The 21,333-nt window shown below is 41.8% G+C and overlaps 2 protein-coding genes across 2 annotated transcripts; both read left to right on the top strand.

Moving 5' to 3' along the window:
• On the top strand, window positions 1–1,717 carry LOC127906310 (olfactory receptor 52N5-like). Its single transcript, XM_052457930.1, has 2 exons — window positions 1–55; window positions 528–1,717. The coding sequence occupies exon 2, from the start codon at window positions 554–556 to the stop codon at window positions 1,490–1,492; it is 939 nt and encodes a 312-aa protein (XP_052313890.1). The 5' UTR covers window positions 1–55; window positions 528–553; the 3' UTR covers window positions 1,493–1,717.
• A 10,478-nt stretch (window positions 1,718–12,195) lies between these two features.
• On the top strand, window positions 12,196–13,920 carry LOC118391205 (olfactory receptor 146-like). Its single transcript, XM_035782354.2, has one exon. It carries the CDS (start codon window positions 12,272–12,274, stop codon window positions 13,208–13,210), a length of 939 nt encoding a protein of 312 aa, XP_035638247.1. The 5' UTR covers window positions 12,196–12,271; the 3' UTR covers window positions 13,211–13,920.
• The last annotated feature ends 7,413 nt before the right edge of the window (window positions 13,921–21,333 follow it).

Here is a 21,333-nt window from a genome sequence, read left to right as displayed (position 1 = left end):
ACATAGAAATCAACGTGGAACACTGAAAAGAGCTGTGGAAGACTTAATTGCCTATGTTAGTGCTGAACTCCAACTCTTCACATCAGGGACAATTCATATTTTGTTATATAGTGTGGAATGTGGTGATTCTAATGACAAATGTAATGTGTTTTGGTGCACACAATGTCCATACAGTTTTGTTAGGGTAATGTTGGCTAGCTACCTATGATATGTGAAATGTGAACCTTCCAAAACAATATATAGCTTTCTTTGCTGGCTAGCTAGCTATCCAGCTCTCATCTGACAGATGATAGCTAATGTTACAGCTGCAAGCAGGAGTTGGATTGAAAACAAACATTTCTCCAGCCCCATCCCTCAGCTGTTTACCAAATAACGTGGCGGGGCAGACGGCCCCTCTAAGTAACCCTGTTTATCTGCTACTGATACCACAAGCATCAGTAGATTACTTTTTTAAGCAGCCAAACGTTGTGTTTTGACACTGATTCCCCAGGTTTTTACTACTAATCTTTTAAAATTCTCCTCTCAAGGTTCTGAGCTGCCCTCTCAGTGGGGAATGGAAAACCGCACATACAAAGACCACGTTCTCCTCCTGGAAGGGATAAAGGTCCCTCAACAGTCCACGTACCCTGCCTTCACCCTCCTCCTCATCACCTACATCTTTATTATGGTGGCCAACATCGGACTCATAGCATTGATCTCCATGGAGAGGAGCCTGCACCAGCCCATGTACATCCTCTTCTGCAACCTGCCACTTAATGACATAGTCGGGGCTACAGGGATGATACCTCGTCTGTTATGGGACATTTTGACCACAGCTCCTGAGCGATATATCACTTACATAGAGTGTGTCATTCAGGCTTTCTGTGCTCATTTATTTGCTACCACATCACACACCATTCTCATGATCATGGCCTTTGACAGGTATGTAGCCATCTGCAACCCCCTGCGGTACGCTACCATCATGACAAACAAAATGGTTATCAGGTTGTCTATGTCTGCCTGGGGGGTGGCCATAGTCTTAGTGGGGATTTTGCTGGGCCTCACCATCCGCCTGTCACGCTGCAGGTTTAACATATTTAACCCTTACTGCGACAACGCCTCCTTATTCAAGCTCTCCTGTGAGAGTGTGCTTATAAATAACATATATGGCTTCATCTTTACTGTTGTGCTGTTTGTCTCGTCCATAGGCAGCATCAGTCTCACCTATCTCAAGATCGCCATTGTATGTCTGAGCAGTAAAAACAGCTCTTTAAACAGCAAGGCCCTGACAACCTGCAGCACACACTTACTGGTCTATCTCATTGTGATTGGATTTGGAGTCACCATTATCATCCTCCATCGCTTCCCAAAATATGCAGAACTTGGCCAAATGTGTAGTGTGCTGTTCCCCGTGATCCCTACTTGTCTCAACCCCATAATATATGGTTTACAGACTAAAGAGATTAAACAGAGGATATTTAGAGTGTTTCACAGAGCCAAGGTGGCTGCATGATGTTGTGTTAAATCTTTAACAAAAATATATGATATACAGTGCCTTTAGAGAGTATTCACATCCCTTGACTTTTTCCACATTTTGTTGTGTTACAACAAAGCCTGCATTTAAAATTGATTAAATTGAGACTTTTGTCACTGACCCACACACAATACCCCATAATGTCAAAGTGGAATTATGTTTTTTGAAATTTTAACAAATTAATTTAAAAAATGTACCCTGGAATGTCTTGGGCCAATAAGTATTCAACACCTTTGTTATGGCAAGCCAAAATAAGTTCAGCAGTAAACATATGCCCAACAAGTCACATTGGATGGACTAGTGTTTAGCATCATTTCTGAATGACTCATCTCTGTACCCCACACATACAATTTTCTATCAGACGATTATCTATCAGAAAAAGATCTGATGTGGTTGGTAAAATGACCAATTTTTAATAATCCAGAAAATCACATTGTAGGATTTTTTATGAATTTATTTGCAAATTATGGTGGAAAATAAGTATTTGGTAACCTACAAACAAGCAAGATTTCTGGCTCTCACAGACCTGTAACTTCTTCTTTAAGAGGCTCCTCAGTCCTCCACTCGTTACCTGTATTAATGGCACCTGTTTGAACTTGTTATCACTATAAAAGACACCTGTCCACAACCTCAAACAGTCACACTCCAAACTCCACTATGGCCAAGACCAAAGAGCTGTCAAAGGACACCAGAAACAAAATTGTAGACCTGCACCAGGCTGGGAAGACTGAATCTGCAATAGGTAAGCAGCTTAGTTTGAAGAAATCAACTGTTGGAGCAATTATTAGGAAATGGAAGATATACAAGACCACTGATAATCTCCCTCGATCTGGGGCTCCACGTAAGATCTCAGCCCGTGGGGTCAAAATGATCACAAGAACGGTGAGCAAAAATCCCAGAACCACACGGGGGGACCTAGTGAATGACCTGCAGAGAGCTGGGACCAAAGTAACAAAGCCTACCATCAGTAACACACTACGCCGCCAGGGACTCAAATCCTGCAGTGCCAGACGTGTCCCCCTGCTTAAGCCAGTACATGTCCAGGCCCGTCTGAAGTTTGCTAGAGAGCATTTTGATGATCCAGTGTGACTGATCCGTGTAAAGGAAATAATGAATGGGGCCATGTATCGTGAGATTTGGAGTGAAAACCTCCTTCCATCAGCAAGGGCATTGAAGATGAAACGTGGCTGTGTCTTTCAACATGACAATGATCCCAAACACACCGCCCGGGCAACGAAGGAGTTGCTTCGTAAGAAGCATTTCAAGGTCCTGGAGTGGCCTAACCAGTCTCCAGATCTCAACCCCATAGAAAATCTTTGGAGGGAATTGAAAGTTTGTGTTGCCCAGCAACAGCCCCAAAACATCACTGCTCTAGAGGAGATCTGCATGGAGGAATGGGCCAAAATACCAGCAACAGTGTGTGAAAACCTTGTGAAGACTTACAGAAAACGTTTGACCTCTGTCATTGCCAACAATGGGTATATAACAAAGTATTGAGATTAACTTTTGTTATTGACCATATACTTATTTTCTACCATCATTTGCAAATAAATTAATCAAAAATCCTACAATGTGATTTTCTGGATTTTCTTTCTCATTTTGTCTGTCATAATTGAAGTGTACCTATGATGAAAATTACAGGCCTCTCTCATCTTTTTAAGTGGGAGAACTTGCACAATTGGTGGCTGACTAAATATTTTTTTGCCCCACTGTATATAAGTAAGGTCCCTCAGTCGAGCAGTGAATTTCAAAACATAGATTCAACCACAAAGACCAGGGAGGTTTTCCAATGCCTCGCAAAGGGCACCAATTGGTAGATGGGTACAAATAAAAAACCAGACATTGAATGTCACTTTGAGCATGGTGAAGTTATTAATTACACTTTGGATGGTGTATCAATGCATCCAATGCATCAAGGCTTCCTTCCTAAATCAGTTGACAGAGAGGAAGGGAACCGCTCAGGGATTTCACCATGAGGCCAATGGTGACTTTTAAACAGTTACAGATTTTAATGGTTGTGATAGGAGAAAACTGAGGATGGATCAGGGGCATTGTAGTTACACCACAATACTTAATTGATAGAGGGAAAAGAAGGAAGCCTGTGCAGAATAAAAATATTCCAAAACATGCATCATGTTTGCAACAAGACACTAAAGTAATACTTCAGAAAATGTAGTAAAGCAATTCACTTTTTGTCCTGAATACAGAGTGCTATGTTTGGGGCAAATCCAATACAACATATTACTGAGTACCACTCTCCATATTTTCAAGCATAGTGGTGGCTGCATCATGTTATTGTAATCGTTGAGGAGTTTTTCAGGATGAAAAAGAAACAGGAAGGGGGTGTGTTCTATGAATAATTGAAAGATTTTGACATGCAAATCATCATACAAGAGTATCATACAAGAGTATTACTTAATTACAAACAATGCCCACAACCTATACGCTGATGATATCTTACTAACACTGTCATATCCCAGCTGTTCAATACCAAGTCTGGATATAAAGTGAATTCCCAGCTAACAGTACAAGGGAGAGAGAATGTTTTTTTTATGTTACCCGTAAAGTTCCCCTGACGTTTGAGTGTCCAGTTTTCCGTCAGTTAGGGGATCATACAAAACTTACCCAGAACTTGGTTACCATGTTCTCAGAATGTAAGATATGAATGATCTAAACACATTTCATGGAAGAACATTCTTGTGTATCAGTCGTCAGGATGTCACCTGATGGTCCCAAAGAAATGGTCTGTGTATGTTTGGTATGAGGTTGACAGAATAGTCTCCTAACCCGTAGAAAACTGGAAACAGGAATATTCTTGAAACGTAACAACAAAACATGTCTAGAACATGAATATTGAATATTCAGAGAACATGGTCACCACGGGTAAGTTCTGTTTGACATTAAGGGAATGGTCTCTTGGAAACAGTCCTTGCAGATCACTGTAACATTCCAATGAAAATGTTAGCCAAATGAGACTTAAGAAAATGTTCTATAATGGTGTGGGAACGTTTGTTGTTAGCTGCGTTGGAGTAAGCGAGGCTATTCATCTGACCCACCAGACTTTTCCAGCCCAACTTGGTACTGCTCCTTTCGTATTGAAATCAAATGGTATGAAATACCTTGGGATAAATATCAGGTCACTAATCAGTAAGATATTTTAATAAAAACCATCAGGGATGATTGACATTAAGAGATGAACAGTTTTACCTTTATCACTATGCGGTAGAGCAGAGGTGATAAAGATGAACATACTCCATAGACTTTCTTTTCTCATGTCAGTTATAACACTTCAATTCCCTCAGCATTGATTTAAAGAGATAAACTGTTTATTTGCAGGCTTCATGTGGAAAGACACAAGAATTTACTATAAAAAAACTGCCCATGTTCCAGATGTTCATCTTTATTACTTATCATACAATGCAAGATACGCATTCTCATGGGGCTATAAAAATGTGAGAACAGCAGGCAGCTGGAAGTGGCTGGAGGAGAATATTGGGTAACTTTTCATTTTACAGACCTCTAATGTAAATACATAGTAGCAAACTAAATAGGTAGTAACAATTGAGTCTTTAAAGTGACTGGTGATACTTTTATTAAATACAACTTAAAATGTTTAAAATGGCTGGAGATGTTAGTGATGGCTGTTTAACAGTCTGATGGCCTTGAGATAGAAGCTGTTTTTCAGTCTCTCTGTCCCAGCTTTGATGTACCTGTACTGACCTCGCCTTCTGGATGATAGCAGGGTGAACAGGCAGTAGCTCGGGTGGTTGTTGTCCTTGATGATCTTTTTTGCCTTCCTGTGACATCGGGTGCTGTCGGTGTCCTGGAGGGCAGGTAGTTTGCCCCCGATGATGCGTTATGCTGACCTCACTACCCTCTGGAGAGCCTTACGGTTGTGGGCGGATCAGTTGTCGTACCAGGCGGTGATACAGCCCGACAGGATGCTCTCGATTGTGCATCTGTAAAAGTTTGTGTGTGTTTTCGGTGACAAGCCAAATCTCTTCAGCCTACTGAGGTTGAAGAGGCGCTATTGCGCCTTCTTCACCATGCTGTCTGTGTGGGTGGACCATTTCAGTTTGTCTGTGATGTGTACGCCTAGGAACTTAAAACTTTCCACCTTCTCCACTACTGTTCTGTCGATGTGGATAGGGGGGTGCTCCCTCTGCTGTTTCCTGAAGTCCACGATCATCTCCTTTGTTTTGCTGATGTTGAGAGTGAGGTTATTTTCCTGACACCACACTCCCGAGGGCCCTCACCTCCTCCCTGTAGACCGTCTCGTCATTTTAGGTAATCAAGCCTACCACTGTAGTGTTGTCTGCAAATTTGATGATTGAGTTGGAGGTGTGCAGGGTCACGCAGTCATGGGTGAACAGGGAGTACAGGAGAGGGCTGAGAACGTACCCTTGTGGGGCCCCAGTGTTGAGGATCAGCGGGGTGGAGATGTTGTTTCCCACACTCACCACCTGGGGACGGCCCGTCAGAAAGTCCTGGACCCAGTTGCACAGGGCGGGGTCGAGACACAGGGTCTCGAGCTTAAAGACGAGTTTGGAGGGTACTATGGTGTTAAATGTTGAGCTGTAATCGATGAAAAGCATTCTTATATAGGTATTCCTCTTGTTCCAGATGGGTAAAGGCAGTGTGCAGAGTGATTGTGATTGTGTTGTATGTGGACCTATTGGGGCAGAAAGAAAATTGGAGTGGGTCTAGGGTGTCAGGTAGGGTGGAGGTGATATGGTTCTTGGCTCGTCTCTTTAAGCACTTCATGAATATGGAAGTGAGTGCTACGGGGAGATAGTCGTTTAGTTCAGTTACCTTAACTTTCTTGGGAACAGGAACAATGGTGGCCCTCTTGAAGCATGTGGGAACAACAGACTGGGATAGGGATTGATTGAATATGTCTGTAAACACACCAGCCAGCTGGTCTGTGCATGCTCTGAGGACGCGGCTAGGAATGCAATCTGGGCCGGGTTAACATGTTTAAATGTTTTACTCACGTTGGCTGCGGTGAAGGAGAGCCCGCAGGTTTTGGTAGCGGGTCGTGCCAGTGGCACTGTATTGTCCTCAAAGCAAATAAAGAAGTTGTTTAGTTTGTCTGGGAGCAAGACGTCGGTGTCCGCGACGGGGCTGTTTTCTTTTTGTAATCCATGATTGACTGTAGAACCTGCCACATATGTCTCGTGTCTGAGCCATTGAATTGCGACTCTACATTGTCTCTATACTGACGCTTACCTAGTTTTATTGCCTTGCGGAGGGAATAGCTACACTGTTTGTATTCGGTCATGTTTCTGGTCGCCTTGCCATGATTAAAAGCAGTGGTTTGTGCTTTCAGTTTTGCACAAATGCTGCCATCAACCCACAGTTTCTGGTTGGGGAAGGTTTTAATAGTCACTGTGGGTACAACATCACCGATGCACTTGCTAATAAACTCGCTCACCAAATCAGCGTATAATCAATGTTGTTGTTTGAGGCTATCCAGAACATATCCCAGTCCACATGATCAAAGCATTCTTGAAGCATGGAATCAGATTGGTCAGACCAGCGTTGAACAGACCTGAGCAAGGGCATTTCCTGTTTAAGTTTCTGTCTATAGGCTGGGAGCAACAAAATGGAGTTGTGGTCAGATTTGTCGAAAGGAGGGCGAGGGAGGGCTTTGGATGCATCGCGGAAGTTAGAGTAGCAATGATCCAGGTCACGCATTTGATATGCTGATACAATTTAGGGAGCCTTGTTTTCAGATTAGCCTTGTTAAAATCTCCAGCTACAATAAATGCAGCCTCAGGTTATGTGTTTTCAAGTTTACATAGAGTCCAATTAAGTTCTTTCAGGGCCGTTGAGGTTTCTTCTTGGGGGGGATATACATGGCTGTGATTATAATCAAAGACAATTCTCTTGGTAGACAATGCGGTCGCCATTTAATTGTAAGGAATTCTAGATCAGGTGAACTAAAGGACTTGAGTTCATGTATGTTGTTATGATCACACCACGACTCATTAATCATAAGGCATACACCCCCGCTCTTCTTCTTACCAGAGAGATGTTTGTTTGTCGGCACGATGAGTGAAGAAACCGGGTGGCTGACTCTGGTAAGGTATCCCGAGTGAGACATGTCCCGAGTGAGATAATGTTACCATCTCTGATGTCTCTCTGGAAGGCAATTGCATTTCGCCTACCTTGTTGTCAAGAGACTGGACATTGGCGAGTAGTATACTCGGGAGCGGTAAGCGATGTCCCCGTCTACGGAGCCTGACCAGAAGACTGTTCCGTCTGCTCCTTCTGCGGTGCCGTTGTTTTGTGTCACCTACTGGGATCCGATCCATTTTCCTGGGTGGTGGTCCAAACAGAGAATCCACTTAGGGAAAGTCGTATTCCTGGTCGTAATGTTGGTAAGATGATGTTGCTCTTATATCCAATAGTTCTTCCCAGCTAATGTGTAATAAGACTTAAGATTTCCTGGGGTAACAGTGTAAGAAATAATACATAAAAAAATAAAAATACTGCATAGTGTCATGACGTTGACCAGTTGGGGGAGGTTTATGACCCCCATAAATATCTTTCCCCTATGAAACACGCCCTTCTTTCAGCACTATATAAACCTGTTGACGAAAATTCAACTTCCTGTTCCAAGGACGTGACGACTTGCGGTCCCTGCGTTAAAAGGACAAGATCACCTACAGAACTAAGCTAACCTCAGCGTGAGCTCTGGTTGAACGACAGGAACCTAACGAAATTAGCATCGAATCTCAACGTGAAGGTGATGACCTACATGCCGGAAGGATGGATTTCGACTATACCAGCCAGAATATAGCATGATCATATAGCATGGCAACTTGGTATGAACTTTAAACTCTTATTCACTAAAAAAGTGAGACCTCCTAGCTGTTGCGTTAACAACAGCAGCTGTAAACGTGGGCTAGGAAAGGACGGACAATGCACCTATTCTACCACACGACAACAGTACTACCAAGTATCCGTTCTACCACCTGACATTCTTCAAAGGACAATCCGGCCTTCCATCGACGACCAACCGATCGAAGCGCAGCTCAGAGTAAATATTCATTGCATTTTTCTTTTCCAAATGGGCGGTTATTTAGAATACATAAGATTCTGTATTTACGACAGAGTAGCTGCCTACGGCCTGATAGAGACACAACATCTTCCTTTGTTCCCTTGTTCCTTCCCGCTCTTTCATTCAAAACCCAACTACCTTTCTTTGTGTAACCAGCCTTCATATCTGTTCCATCCACTAGGGACGTTTTCCTTTATGACATCATTTGTATGATCCATTCTGTGTAGATGTAATTCTGTTTGATTATTTAGGTATTTAGTAAATAAATAATTAAACCAAATTTTGTATTGCTGATTCAACTTGTTATCCAGGGTTCATTTCAGATGAGACTAAATAAGGTGACGATTAAATATTGACTACTATTGAGGTAAAAGATTACCAGGTCTTTAAGAGTTTATTCAGAAGATAACAGCTCTATAAACATTATTTTGTGGTTCCCTGACTTTCTAGTTAATTACATTTACCTGATTAGCTTAATCAGGTAATATTAATTACAGAGAAATTATTTTATAGACTAGCATGTCATATCACTTAACCAAAGACATGACAATAGTTTCCTTAGAACGCGAATCAAGGCGACCAACTCTGTTGGTGCCATGTTGCATGTGTGTGTTGGTACACAGTGTGTCAGTGATTGTGGAGGCCAGGTCATCTGATGCAGCACTCCATCACTCTCCTTCTTGGTCAAATAGCCCTTACACAGACTGGAGGTGTGTTGGGTCATTGTCCTGTTGAAAAACAAATGATAGTCCCACTAAGCGCAAAGCAGATGGGATTGTGTATCGCTGCAGAATGCTGTGGTATCCATGCTGGTTAAAAGTGTGCCTTAAATTCTAAATAAATCACTGACAGTGTCACCAGCAAAGCACCCCCACACCATCACACCTCCTCCTCCATGCTTCACGGTGGGAACCACACATGCAGAGATCATCTGTTCACCTCTCTGAGTTTCACAAAGACATGGCAGTTGGAACCAAAAATCTCAAATTTGGACCAAAAGGACACATTTCCACCAGTCAAATGTCTATTGCTTGTGTTTCAAATGTCGAAGTCTCTTCTTCTAATTGGTGTCCTTTAGTAGTGGTTTCTTTGCACCAACTTGACCATGAAGGCTTGATTCACACAGTCTCCTCTGAACAGTTGATTTTGAGATGTGTCTGTTACTTGAACTCTGTGAAGTATTTATTTGGGCTGCAATTTCCGAGGCTCGTAACTCTAATGAACGTATGCTCTGCAGCAGAGGTAACTCTGGGTCTTCCTTTCCTGTGGCGGTCCTCATGAGTGCCAGTTTCATCATAGCGCTTGATGGTTTTTGCAACTGCACTTGAGGAAACTTTCAAAGTTCTTGAAATGTTCCGGATTGACTGACCTTCATGTCTTAAAGTAATGATGGACTGTCATTTCTCTTTGCTTATTTGATCTGTTCTTGCCATAATATGGACTTGGTCTTTTACCAAAAAGGGTTATCTTCTGTATACCACCCCTACCTTGTCCCAACATAACTGATTGGCTCAAACACATTAAGAAAGAAAGAAATTCCACAAATGTACTTTTAACAAGGCACACCTGTTAATTGAAATGCATTCCCGGGTGACTACCTCATGAAGCTGGTTGAGAGAATGCCAAGAGTGTGCAAGCTGTCATCAAGGCAAAGGGTGGCTACTTTAAAGAATCTCAAATATAAAATATATTTTGATTTGTTTAACCCTTTTTTGGTTAGTACATGATTCCATATGTGTTATTTCATAGTTTTGATGTCTTCACTATTATTCTACAATGTAGAAAAGAGTAAAAATAAAGAAAAACCTGGAATGAGCAGGTCCAAACTTTTGACTGGCACAGTACATCATACAAAAAGCAACATTGTGTAGAGTGCGATATGTGAAATCACAGGGCCATTATGTATGAAACAATTTCAACATAGTATCAAATAATAGGTTGTATCCAATACTTGCTGGTGAAAAAAAACAAAAGTAAAAAGAGACAAAAGCGAGACTTAAGAAGGAGAAGCATAGAAATAGCACCCCTGCAAACCAAAATCTGACGTTAGGACATCCACGGGAACTTCACGAAATGGTTTCCTAAAGTGGTCAGGACGTTGTGCCATGGTTCCCTGGAGTTTTTTCCTAGTTCTCGGTTTGTTCCAGCGACATCCCCAAGTACGTTTTTAGGACATTCTCAGAACATTGTGTCATGATCCCCTTGAGTTTTTTTTATCTAGTTCTTGGTTTGTTCCAGCGACATCCCCAAGGACATTTTGTGAGAGAATGTCTTAAAAAGGTCCTGAATGTTACCATGGGACCATCATGCGATGTCCCCCTTGACTACCATGAAACTTCCACTTGTGGTCATTGAATGTACCATGGATAACGTCCTATTAGAACAAAATAGGAACCTTTTCATAAGGTTCCCTAATGGACATCAAAATACCTTATTTTAAAATTATACCTTGACCAAACGGGGACCTGTACTGAATGTCTTCTTATGATCCTGAGTAAAAACATGATGTCTTAATGTTCCGAAATGATTTTCAGAACGTTTCAGAAAATCTTTAAAGGGACCCAAAGGGAACGTTTCCTAATGTCCTTAGACATCTCCTGTTTGCTGGGGCATAGAACAGATCTACCACTTATCAGACTTGCTTCCAATAAGAATGACAGATCTACAACTCACACTTCTATGTGAATTTGGTGAGGTCACCCACAACGTTACACAATGGACCTTAAACAATAAAAAGAATGCACACATGCCCCTATTACTTTGATTGATTGTTAGATGGTGGTGGCTAAAGCTTGCTGACATTTGTGGCTGTTTAAAGAAAACTAAACAGTGGATTACAGTTCCTCCTGGTCAGCGTGACAAACCATCTAACATCAAGTTGTAAACTACTGAACTTCCCCTTTAATCTCTTGAACACAAATTACCTTGTAATATTTTGTACATTTGCAAAGCCCAAGTGGACAACATCCCACAAGCCATGTTTGTTACTTTCCTCATTAGCTTCTGGGAATTTGTGTCAATGGAGTCATGACGTACATGTTTACATCCTGACTGACATATTCGTCATCACATTGTGGGTTTTGTTGTAAATAAAAGGCTGTGATGTTGTTTCTGTAGTAAGTCTGGAGGGGTGGGATAGAACACAGGAATCATCTTGGAACACTGAAGACACTGAAGAAAGCTGTAGAAAACCTGCTTATATTAGTGCTTAACTTCAACTCTTCATGTCAAGGACAGTTATTATTTTGCTATCTAGTGTGGAATCGAGTGATTCATATATATAATTTAATGTGTTTTGGTGTATGAAATGTCCATACATACAATCTTATTTGGGTAATGTTGTCTAGTTATCTGGCTATCAAGTAAGGATATTAACTTACTTAGGTCAGCTGTTTGCAGAATATAGCTATTTAGCTAAATAGCTGAGATCACTTGTGTCATATAAACCTTCCATAACAATGTATAGCTTTCTTTGCTAGCTAGCTACATCTCGTCTGACTGATGATAGATATACAGCTACCAGCTGGAGCTGGATAGAAGCTAACCCCTTTAAGAAAACGGTTCATCTGCTTCTGCTACCACAAAATCAGTAGATGCTTTCAAAGTTTGTGTTTTGAAACTGATTCCCAAGTTGTACGACTAATCTTTTCAAATTCTCCTCTCAAGATTCTAAGCTACTCCCTGACCGACAAATGGAGAACTACACGTACCCTAACCACGTTCTCCTCCTGGAGGGGTTAAAGGTCACACAACAGTCCTCGTACCCTGCCTTCATCCTCTTCCTCATTATCTACATCTTCACAATGGTAGCCAACATCGGACTCATATCATTGATCTCCATGGAGAGGAGCCTGCACCAGCCCATGTACATCCTCTTCTGCAACCTGCCTCTTAATGACATAGTCGGGGCTACAGTGATGATACCTCGTCTGTTATGGGACATTTTGACCACAGCTCCTGAGCGATATATCACTTACACGGAGTGTGTCATTCAGGCTTTCTGTACTCATGTTTATGCTACAACATCACACACCGTTCTCATGATAATGGCCTTTGACAGGTATGTGGCCATCTGCAACCCCCTGCGGTACGCTACCATCATGACAAACAAAATGGTTATCAGGTTGTCTATGTCTGCCTGGGGGGTGGCCATGGTCTTAGTGGGGATTTTGCTGGGCCTCACCATCCGCCTGTCACGCTGCAGGTCTAACATATTTAACCCTTACTGCGACAACGCCTCCTTATTCAAGCTCTCCTGTGAGAGTGTGTTCATAAATAACATATATGGCTTAATCTTTACTGTTGTGCTGTTTGTCTCGTCCATAGGCAGCATCAGTCTCACCTATCTCAAGATCGCCATTGTATGTCTGAGCAGTAAAAACAGCTCTTTAAACAGCAAGGCCCTGACAACCTGCAGCACCCACTTACTGGTCTATCTCATCGTGCTGGGATGTGGGTTTACCATTATCGTCCTCCACCGCTTCCCAGCCTTTACAGACCTGCGCAAAGTGAGCAGTGTTCTGGGTAGTGTGGTCCCTACTTGTCTCAACCCCATAATATATGGTTTACAGACTAAAGAGATTAAACAGAGGATCTTTAGAGTGTTTCACAGAGCCAAGGTGGCTGCATAATGTGTTAATCTGACATATGATGAGAACTGTGTGTGGCATTCATGAAACAAGGGTGGGGTGTCTTCTCAGCCATCAGCTGAGGGACCAGTTCTCTTGAATTGTATGCTAAAATGAATTGAAAACCATGATTTCTACAGTGATATTCCACATTAAAAATATGTTTTAAAATGTATAACATACAGCAACCCTTGTATGTGTTAGTACTACTGAAAAATGTCCTCATTCCTGCTCTAAAGCAAATATAAAACTAGGAAGAGCTCAATGTGGTTTTCAAATTGACATTTATTTTTTATCTGGTGCAAGGTTTTTGGGGAGTGTTCCATGAATCATTTATAGATTAAATGTCCACATGCAAACCATCATACACGAGTATTACTTTCAATTATTCCATCAAGAGGTCTTTCTTGTTGTGCAAAGTTTTATTTTAATTTGTGAGGCTTACAGAAAAGGCAGAGGCACAAAAATGAAATGTGTGGATACTTTATTTTACAGTGTGCTATTTCCCTGATATTTAGAAAGAACATTGTCAGATTGTAGGTACACAAGAAATCACCTAATGATTACTCTTTGGTTTCTTTTAGATGAATTCAAAACATGTATCATTACAAAACATATAGTACTGTATCTGGTAGTCTGTACAATGCAAATTAACAGGAATGTACAGTTATTATTTTTGTGTTCCTTATCAATAAACTATTAAATCAAATGTATACAGTTGTGCAATATACATCATGAACCAAATGGTGAACAATAATGTTGTTCGGCTTAGTTTCTAAGAGCGTTAAACATTTCGTTTTTCTTTCCATTCCGAAAAACAATCAATAATTGGAAGTAGTGATTATTATTATTATTGGAATCTGAAAATGATTACTCTTTTTAGCCCATACTAAACTATTTTAAAAGTAGAGGCACAGGAGAGGAGCACTTCTTTGGTTTATATTTAATAAATCGGGTGCTCTTTGATCAAGGGATACTATATATATATATATATAAAGTTGGTGCTGGATAGTAAACAATGCCAGGAAAGCCTTTGTGCAAACAAACTTCAAGAATGAATCAAGACACTCTCATTTAGTGTCAAAAATGTAAAAGCCTTTGTTGTTTTAAGGCTTATGTATGGTAAGAATTAAAAAACACAGCGCTGCGGCTACAACAGCCTTCATCCTGGTGACAAAGAATATTGTTGAACAAACAGGTGTATATCCCAACTTTTACAGGAAGTGGTTCAATAAATTATATATATATATATATATATATATATATATAATTTGCAACACCTCAAAAGAAATGCAAAATCATAAAAGAAAAATACATACTATGTACACATGAGTTCATGTTACCAAACTTAAATAAGAATGGAGAACAAAAAAGAAAATTACATATATCTTACAGGAAGGGAGAATAAAACATTTCCCGATTTAGACCCTGCAATACTGTTGATTTAATTTAAAGATCCAGAACGTTTCACGTTGTAGGAGACGTTTGAGATGGCCATTGCTTTCAGAGAGTTTGGGCTACCATGGCCAGCATGTCTGTAATGTTTAGCCTCCGGAAACGTATCGTTAGCAGTTCTTATAGCATAAACATGTTCAGACACCCTGTCCTTGAGCCTTCTCTTAGTATGTCCTATGTAAAATAACCCACATGGGGCTATAAATAATCCAGCCTGTACACCATTTACAGTAGGTAGTGTAGCAGTTGCACTTGGTATTTGTTTTTACGATATGATGGCAGTGATTGCAGTTACCACACGGTCTGCGCATATTTATAAACAGCTGGTGCACGACATCTAAGGAAGTCTATAGATTTTGCTCGCCTGAAGTAGAGTATATTGTGATAAATTGCAGGCCACACTACTTGCCTAGAGACTTTTCAGCTATACTTTTCCTGGCTGTTTATTTACCACCACAAACAGATGCTGGCACTAAGACCACACTCTGTCAGCTGTATAAGGAATAAGTAAACAGGAAACCACTCACCCAGAGGCGGCGCTCCTAGTGGCCGGAGATTTTAATGCAGGGAAACTTCAAATCAGTTCTAACAAATCTCTATCAATATGTTAAATGTGCAACTAGAGGGAACAAAAATTCTAGATCACCTGTATTCCACACACAGAGACGCTTACAAAGCTCTCCCTCGCCCTCCATTTGGTAAATTCGACCACAACTCTATCCTCCTGATTCCTGCTTACAAGCAAAATTTAAAGCAGGAAGCACCAGTGACTCGGTCAATAAAAAAGTGGTCAGATGAAGCAGATGCTAAACTACAGGACTGTTTTGCTATCACAGACTGGAACATGTTCCGGGATTCTTCCGATGACATTGAGGAATGCACCACATCTGTCACTGGCTTTATCAATAAGTGCATTGAGGACGCCATCCCCACAGTACGTACATACCCCAACCAGAAGCCATGGATTACAGGCAACATTCGCACTGAGCTAAAGGATAGAGCTGCCGCTTTCAAGGAGCGGGACTCTAACCCAGAAGCTTACAAGAAATTCCGCTATGCCCTGCGACGAACCATCAAACAGGCAAAGCGTCAATACAGGGCTAAGATTGAATCATACTACACGGGCTCCGACGTTCGTCAGATGTGGCAGGGCTTGCAAACTATTACAGACTACAAAGTGAAGCACAGCCGCGAGCTGCCCAGTGACACGAGACTACCAGACAAGCTAAATCACTTCTATGCTCGCTTCGAGGCAAGCAACACTGAGGCATGCATGAGAGCATCAGCTGTTCCGGGCGACTGTGTGATCACGCTCTCCGTAGCCGATGTGAGTAAGACTTTTAAACAGGTCAACATACACAAGGATGCGGGGCCAGACGGAATACCAGGATGTGTGCTCTGGGCATGTGCTGACCAACTGACATTCACTGACATTTTCAACATGTCCCTGATTGAGTCTGTAATACCAATATGTTTCAAGCAGATCACCATAGTCCCTGTGCCCAGGAACACAAAGGCAACCTGCCTAAATGACTACATACCCGTAGCACTCACGTCTGTAGCCATGAAGTGCTTTGAAAGGCTGGTAATGGCTCTCATCAACACCATTCTCCCAGAAACCCTAGACCCACTCCAATTTGCATACCGCCCAAACAGATCCCCGAATTATGCCATCTCTATTGCACTCCACACTGCCCTTTCCCACCTGGACAAAAGGAACACCTATGTGAGAATGCTGTTCATTGACCACAGCTCAGCTGCCAACACCATAGTACCCTCAAAGCTCATCACCAAGGTAAGGATCCTGGGACTAAACACCTCCCTCTGCAACTGGATCCTGGACTTCCTGTCGGGCCGCCCCCAGGTGGTGAGGGCAGGTAGCAACACATCTGCCACGCTGATCCTCAACACTGGAGCTCCCCAGGGGTGCGTGCTCAGTCCCCTCCTGTACTCACTGTTCACCCACGACTGCATGGCCAGGCACGACTCCAACACCATCATTAAGTTTGCAGACGACACAACAGTGATGATCACCGACAACGACGAGACAGCCTATAGTGAGGAGGTCAAAGAGCTGGCTGGGTGGTGCCAGAATAACAACCTATCCCTCAACTTAACCAAGACTAAGGAGTTGATTGTGGACTACAGGAAAAGGATCAACGAACACGCCACCATTCTCATGGCAAGGAAACTAAAAGGACTTGGCATGGGTCCTGAGATCCTCAAAAGGTTCTACAGCTGCAACATCGAGAGCATCACTGCCTGGTACGGCAATTGCTCGGCCTCCAACCGCAAGGCACTTCAGAGGGTAGTGCGTCCGGCCCAGTACGTCACTGGGGCAAAGCTGCCTGCCATCCTGTTTTTACCCCCAAGCAATAAGACTCCTGAACAGGTAACCAAATGGTTACCCCGACTATTTGCATTGTGTGCCCCCCAACCCCTCTTTTATGCTGCTGCTACTCTCTGTTTATCATATATACATAGTCACTTTAACTATACATTCATTTACATACTACCTCAATTGGCCCGACCAACCAGTGCTCCCGCACATTGGCTAATCAGGCTATCTGCATTGTGTCCCACAACCCACCACCCGCCAACCCCTCTTTTTACGCTACTGCTACTCTCTGTTCGTCAGATATGCATAGTCACTTTAACCATACCCACATGTACATACTACCTCAATAAGCCTGACTAACCGGTGTCTGTATAAAGCCTTGCTGTCTTTTTACTGTTGTTTTATTTCTTTACTTACCTACACACACACGCACACACATACCTTTTTTTCTCACTATTGGTTAGAGCCTGTAAGTAAGCATCAATTTTTTTTGTTTTCTGTATCTCTGTATCTTGAATGTGTTTTTTCCCAATTCTATTACATATGGTAATGAACTGAGTCACTTCCTGTGAGAGTTGGCATATACACCTGTTTCTCCACCAATACTCTTTATCACCCTGATGAGGCTGTAGCCGCAACGCGTCTGTGTTTTTCCCATGCATAATCCGTAAAACAATAAAGGCTTTTGAATTTTTACATTAAATTATAGTGCCTTGATTACTTCTGGAAGTTTGTTTGCACAAAGGCTTTTCTGGCATTGTTTACTATCCAGCATCAACATATTTTTTTCTTTAGTATTTTAAAAGTAGACTGTATTGAGTGTTTTGCGGTCAGGAGAATTTGCTTACTAATTTGTGGCCAGGACAGCGTGTTGAGTTTTCTGCAGCCCTGTGATAGGGTTCATGAAAGGAGTCAGAGCTGAGTACAGCACTGACACGATGATACACACCTATAACATTAACACAACACTAATACAACATTAAGACAACCGCAATGTGACAATAATACCTCCCCGCCCCCAAAAAATTAAATAAATGCAAAGTTACACATTATTATACAACAATGATACGCACCTACAACATCAACACAATGTTATCCAACCTTATCACAACATTATTAATAGCACGACCTGGATCATATTTACCCATAAGCATTTACACAGCATTATTAGGAAGGGTTGGGGTCAATTCCATTTAAATTCCAGTCAATTCAGGAAGTACTCTGAAATTCCAATTCTTGCCCAAGCTTTTCAATAAGGAAAAAATCATTCAAATTGGAATTTGGATGAATACATTTCTGAATTGACTGGAATTTAAATTAAATTGACCCCAACCCTGTTATTAGGATTATCACAGCCCTGCCACCATGACACAGACCTCTCTCAACCAACAACGACTGAAGAGCATCAGTACAATATGCGACACACAATTAATACAACACTACCATCTCCTGGTGGGAACGCATTTTGCATACTGGTATACATTAACAGTGAAAGGACACAAATCAGAGGACATGGGTAACCGGAGTAATGGCACAAATATCAGACAAACTCTTCAGCTGGTGATTGTAGAATTCAGTGTTGACTGAGGGATGTCTGATGGCAGAGTTAAACAGACATGGGAAGAGGGGGGGGAATGAAGAGGAGGGTCACCTCTGGAGAGAAGTTTCCCACAAGGTAGGAGTCACTCGTCGGCCCCCATTTTAGCTATCGCCACACCGATGAGGATGTAGGAAGTAAAGATGAGCACGCCGTGGTGAGCAGCGCTACAAGGGCAAAAGACCGCAACATGATACTATCCACCAGCCGAGGATGGGTCGGACAAGCAGTGGCGCACCACGTTGTGTTTGCAAAACAAAAGCCACATTGCAATGGCAGTGGCCGAGAGGGTGCAGATGGCGTCTAAGGTCCACGCCCCGATGATGAGGGGCAGGCGGACGGGTTGGGTCATCACAGCGGTGTAGAGGAGATGATTACAGATGGCCACATAGCAGTCGTAGGCCATGACGGTCAGCAGGGCGTGGTTGTTGACGGCCATCTGGATGAAGCAGTACATCTGGAGGAAGCAGCCGGGGACGGAAACAGTCTTGACCTCAGTCAGGAAGCCTGACAACATGTTGGGGACAGTGACTGTGGTGTAGACCATTTCCATGAAGGACAGGTTGTGGAGGAAGAAGTACACGGGGGAGCCCAGCTTCGGGTCGGTCTGCAGCTGTAAAATGAGATAAAGAGAGGGATTAAACTGGGATGTAATAGAAAGGCGCAGCAGGGACTTTTTACTGACAATGTGACTCGTCCAGGGAAGAATCTGGGTTCAAGAGTCCTGACTCCTGGGGAGTATAGTGTAGTCTACAGGCCCTCAGTGAGCAGACCTGAAAGAAACCTTTTGATCACTTACACTTACTACAACACTTGTTCTCTTTTATAACAATGTTTTTTTCTCACATGCTTTGTAAACAACAGGTGTAGACTAAGAGTGAAATGCTTACATACAGGCCCTTCCCAACAATGCAGAGAGAAAAATAGAAATAGTAGAAAACAGAAATAGTAGAAAAAATATAAAATAATAATAAAAACACAAGGAATAAATAGACAATGAGTAACGATAACTTGGCAATATACACAGGGTACCAGTATCGAGTTGATGTACAGGGGTGTGCGTGTACAGTGTACAATACCAGATGATCATGCTGTTTCCTCGTAAGATGATGGAATAGGCCAGCAGGAAGATGACAAACAGAACCATTCTGTTTTCCAGCAGGCCCTGGATGATGAAGAAGGTGACAGGGCTGGGCCGGGTGCTGTTCATACCGCTGGGCCAGTGAGCCTGATAGGAACTTAGACAAACCGAGTGCCGACAGAGAAAGACATTGATACCGTGTACACAGTGGTGGAATAAGTACCCAATTGCCATATTTGAGTAAAAGTAAAGATACCTTAATAGAAAATGACTCAAGTAAAAGTGAAAGTCACTCAGTAAAATACTACTTGAGAAAAGTATAAAAGTATTTGATTTTAAATATACTAGTACATTGCTAAATTATACTTAATTATCAAAAGTAAAAGTAGAAATTATTTCTTATTCCTTCTATCAAGCAAACCAGATGGCACAATTTTCTTGAATTTTAAATGTATGTTTAGCCAAGGGCACACTCCAACACTCATAATTTTAAGTAAAGCATTTTTCTTTAGTGAGTCCGCCTGATCAGAGGCAGTGGGGATCACCGGAGATGTTCTCTTGATAAGTCTGTGAATTGGACCATTTCCCTACACTCCTAAGCATTCAAAATGTAACGAGTACTTTTGGGTGTCAGGGAAAATGTATGGAGGAAAAAGTGCATGATTTTCTTTAGGAATGTATTGAAGTAAAAGTAAAAGTTGTCAAAAATATAAATAGTAAAGTAAAGTACAGATACTCAAAACAACTACTTAAGTAGTATTTTAAAGTATTTTTACTTAAGTACTTTACACCACTGTGTGTACACATAGAAGAAGCACATTCTGAACGAACATGGTTTAGTACAGTTATATTTTGGTTACTAAAGTAGTTAAATGAATACATGATGGGTCAGCACTCTCTCAAATGTTGTTTTTTTTGCCATCATTGTAAGCCTGCCACACACACACTATACAATACATTTATTAAACATAAGAATGAGTGAGTTGTCGTCACAACCCGGCTCGTGAGAAGTGACAATGAGCTCTTATAGGACCAGGGCACAACTAATAATAATCAATACTTTTGCTATTAATTTATCCATCTTACATATAAAACCTTATTTGTTCATCGAAATTGTGAGTAACTCAACACAGGTTAATGAGAAGGGTGTGCTTGAAAGGATGCACTCTGCAACGTTGGGTTGTATTAGAGAGAGTATCAATCTTAAATAATTTCCCACACACACTCTGTGCCTATATTTAGTTTTCATGCTAGTGAGGCCTGAGAATCCACTCTCACATAGGTACGTGGTTGCAAAAGGCATCAGTGTCTTAACAGCACAATTTGCCAAGGCAGGATACTCTGAGCGCAGCCCAATCCAGAAATCTGGCAGTGGCTTCTGTTTTAAATTCAATTTTCACAGAACCACTTGTTGCAATTTCGATGAGGCTCTCTTGTTCAGATATTGATAAGTGGACTAGACGCAGGGCATGAAAGGGATAACAAATCCAGTTGTTTGTGTCATCCGTTTCGGGAAAGTACCTACGTAATTGAGCACCCAACTCACTCAGGTGCTTCGCTATATCACATTTGATGTTGTCCCTGATGTTGTCCCTGAGTTCATTTGCACACAGAAAAATCATACAATGATGGAAAGACCTGTGTGTTGTCCTTGT

This window comes from Oncorhynchus keta, chromosome 12, assembly GCF_023373465.1.
Source record: "Oncorhynchus keta strain PuntledgeMale-10-30-2019 chromosome 12, Oket_V2, whole genome shotgun sequence".
Classification (NCBI taxonomy): domain Eukaryota; kingdom Metazoa; phylum Chordata; class Actinopteri; order Salmoniformes; family Salmonidae; genus Oncorhynchus; species Oncorhynchus keta.
Note: the sequence above shows the minus strand (reverse complement) of the source record. Positions and strands in the feature narration are given on the sequence as shown.

Excerpts from the sequence above, each read along its gene's own strand:
- LOC127906310 (XM_052457930.1), top strand. The coding sequence starts at position 554 with ATGGAAAACCGCACATACAAAGACCACGTTCTCCTCCTGGAAGGGATA.
- LOC118391205 (XM_035782354.2), top strand. The coding sequence starts at position 12,272 with ATGGAGAACTACACGTACCCTAACCACGTTCTCCTCCTGGAGGGGTTA.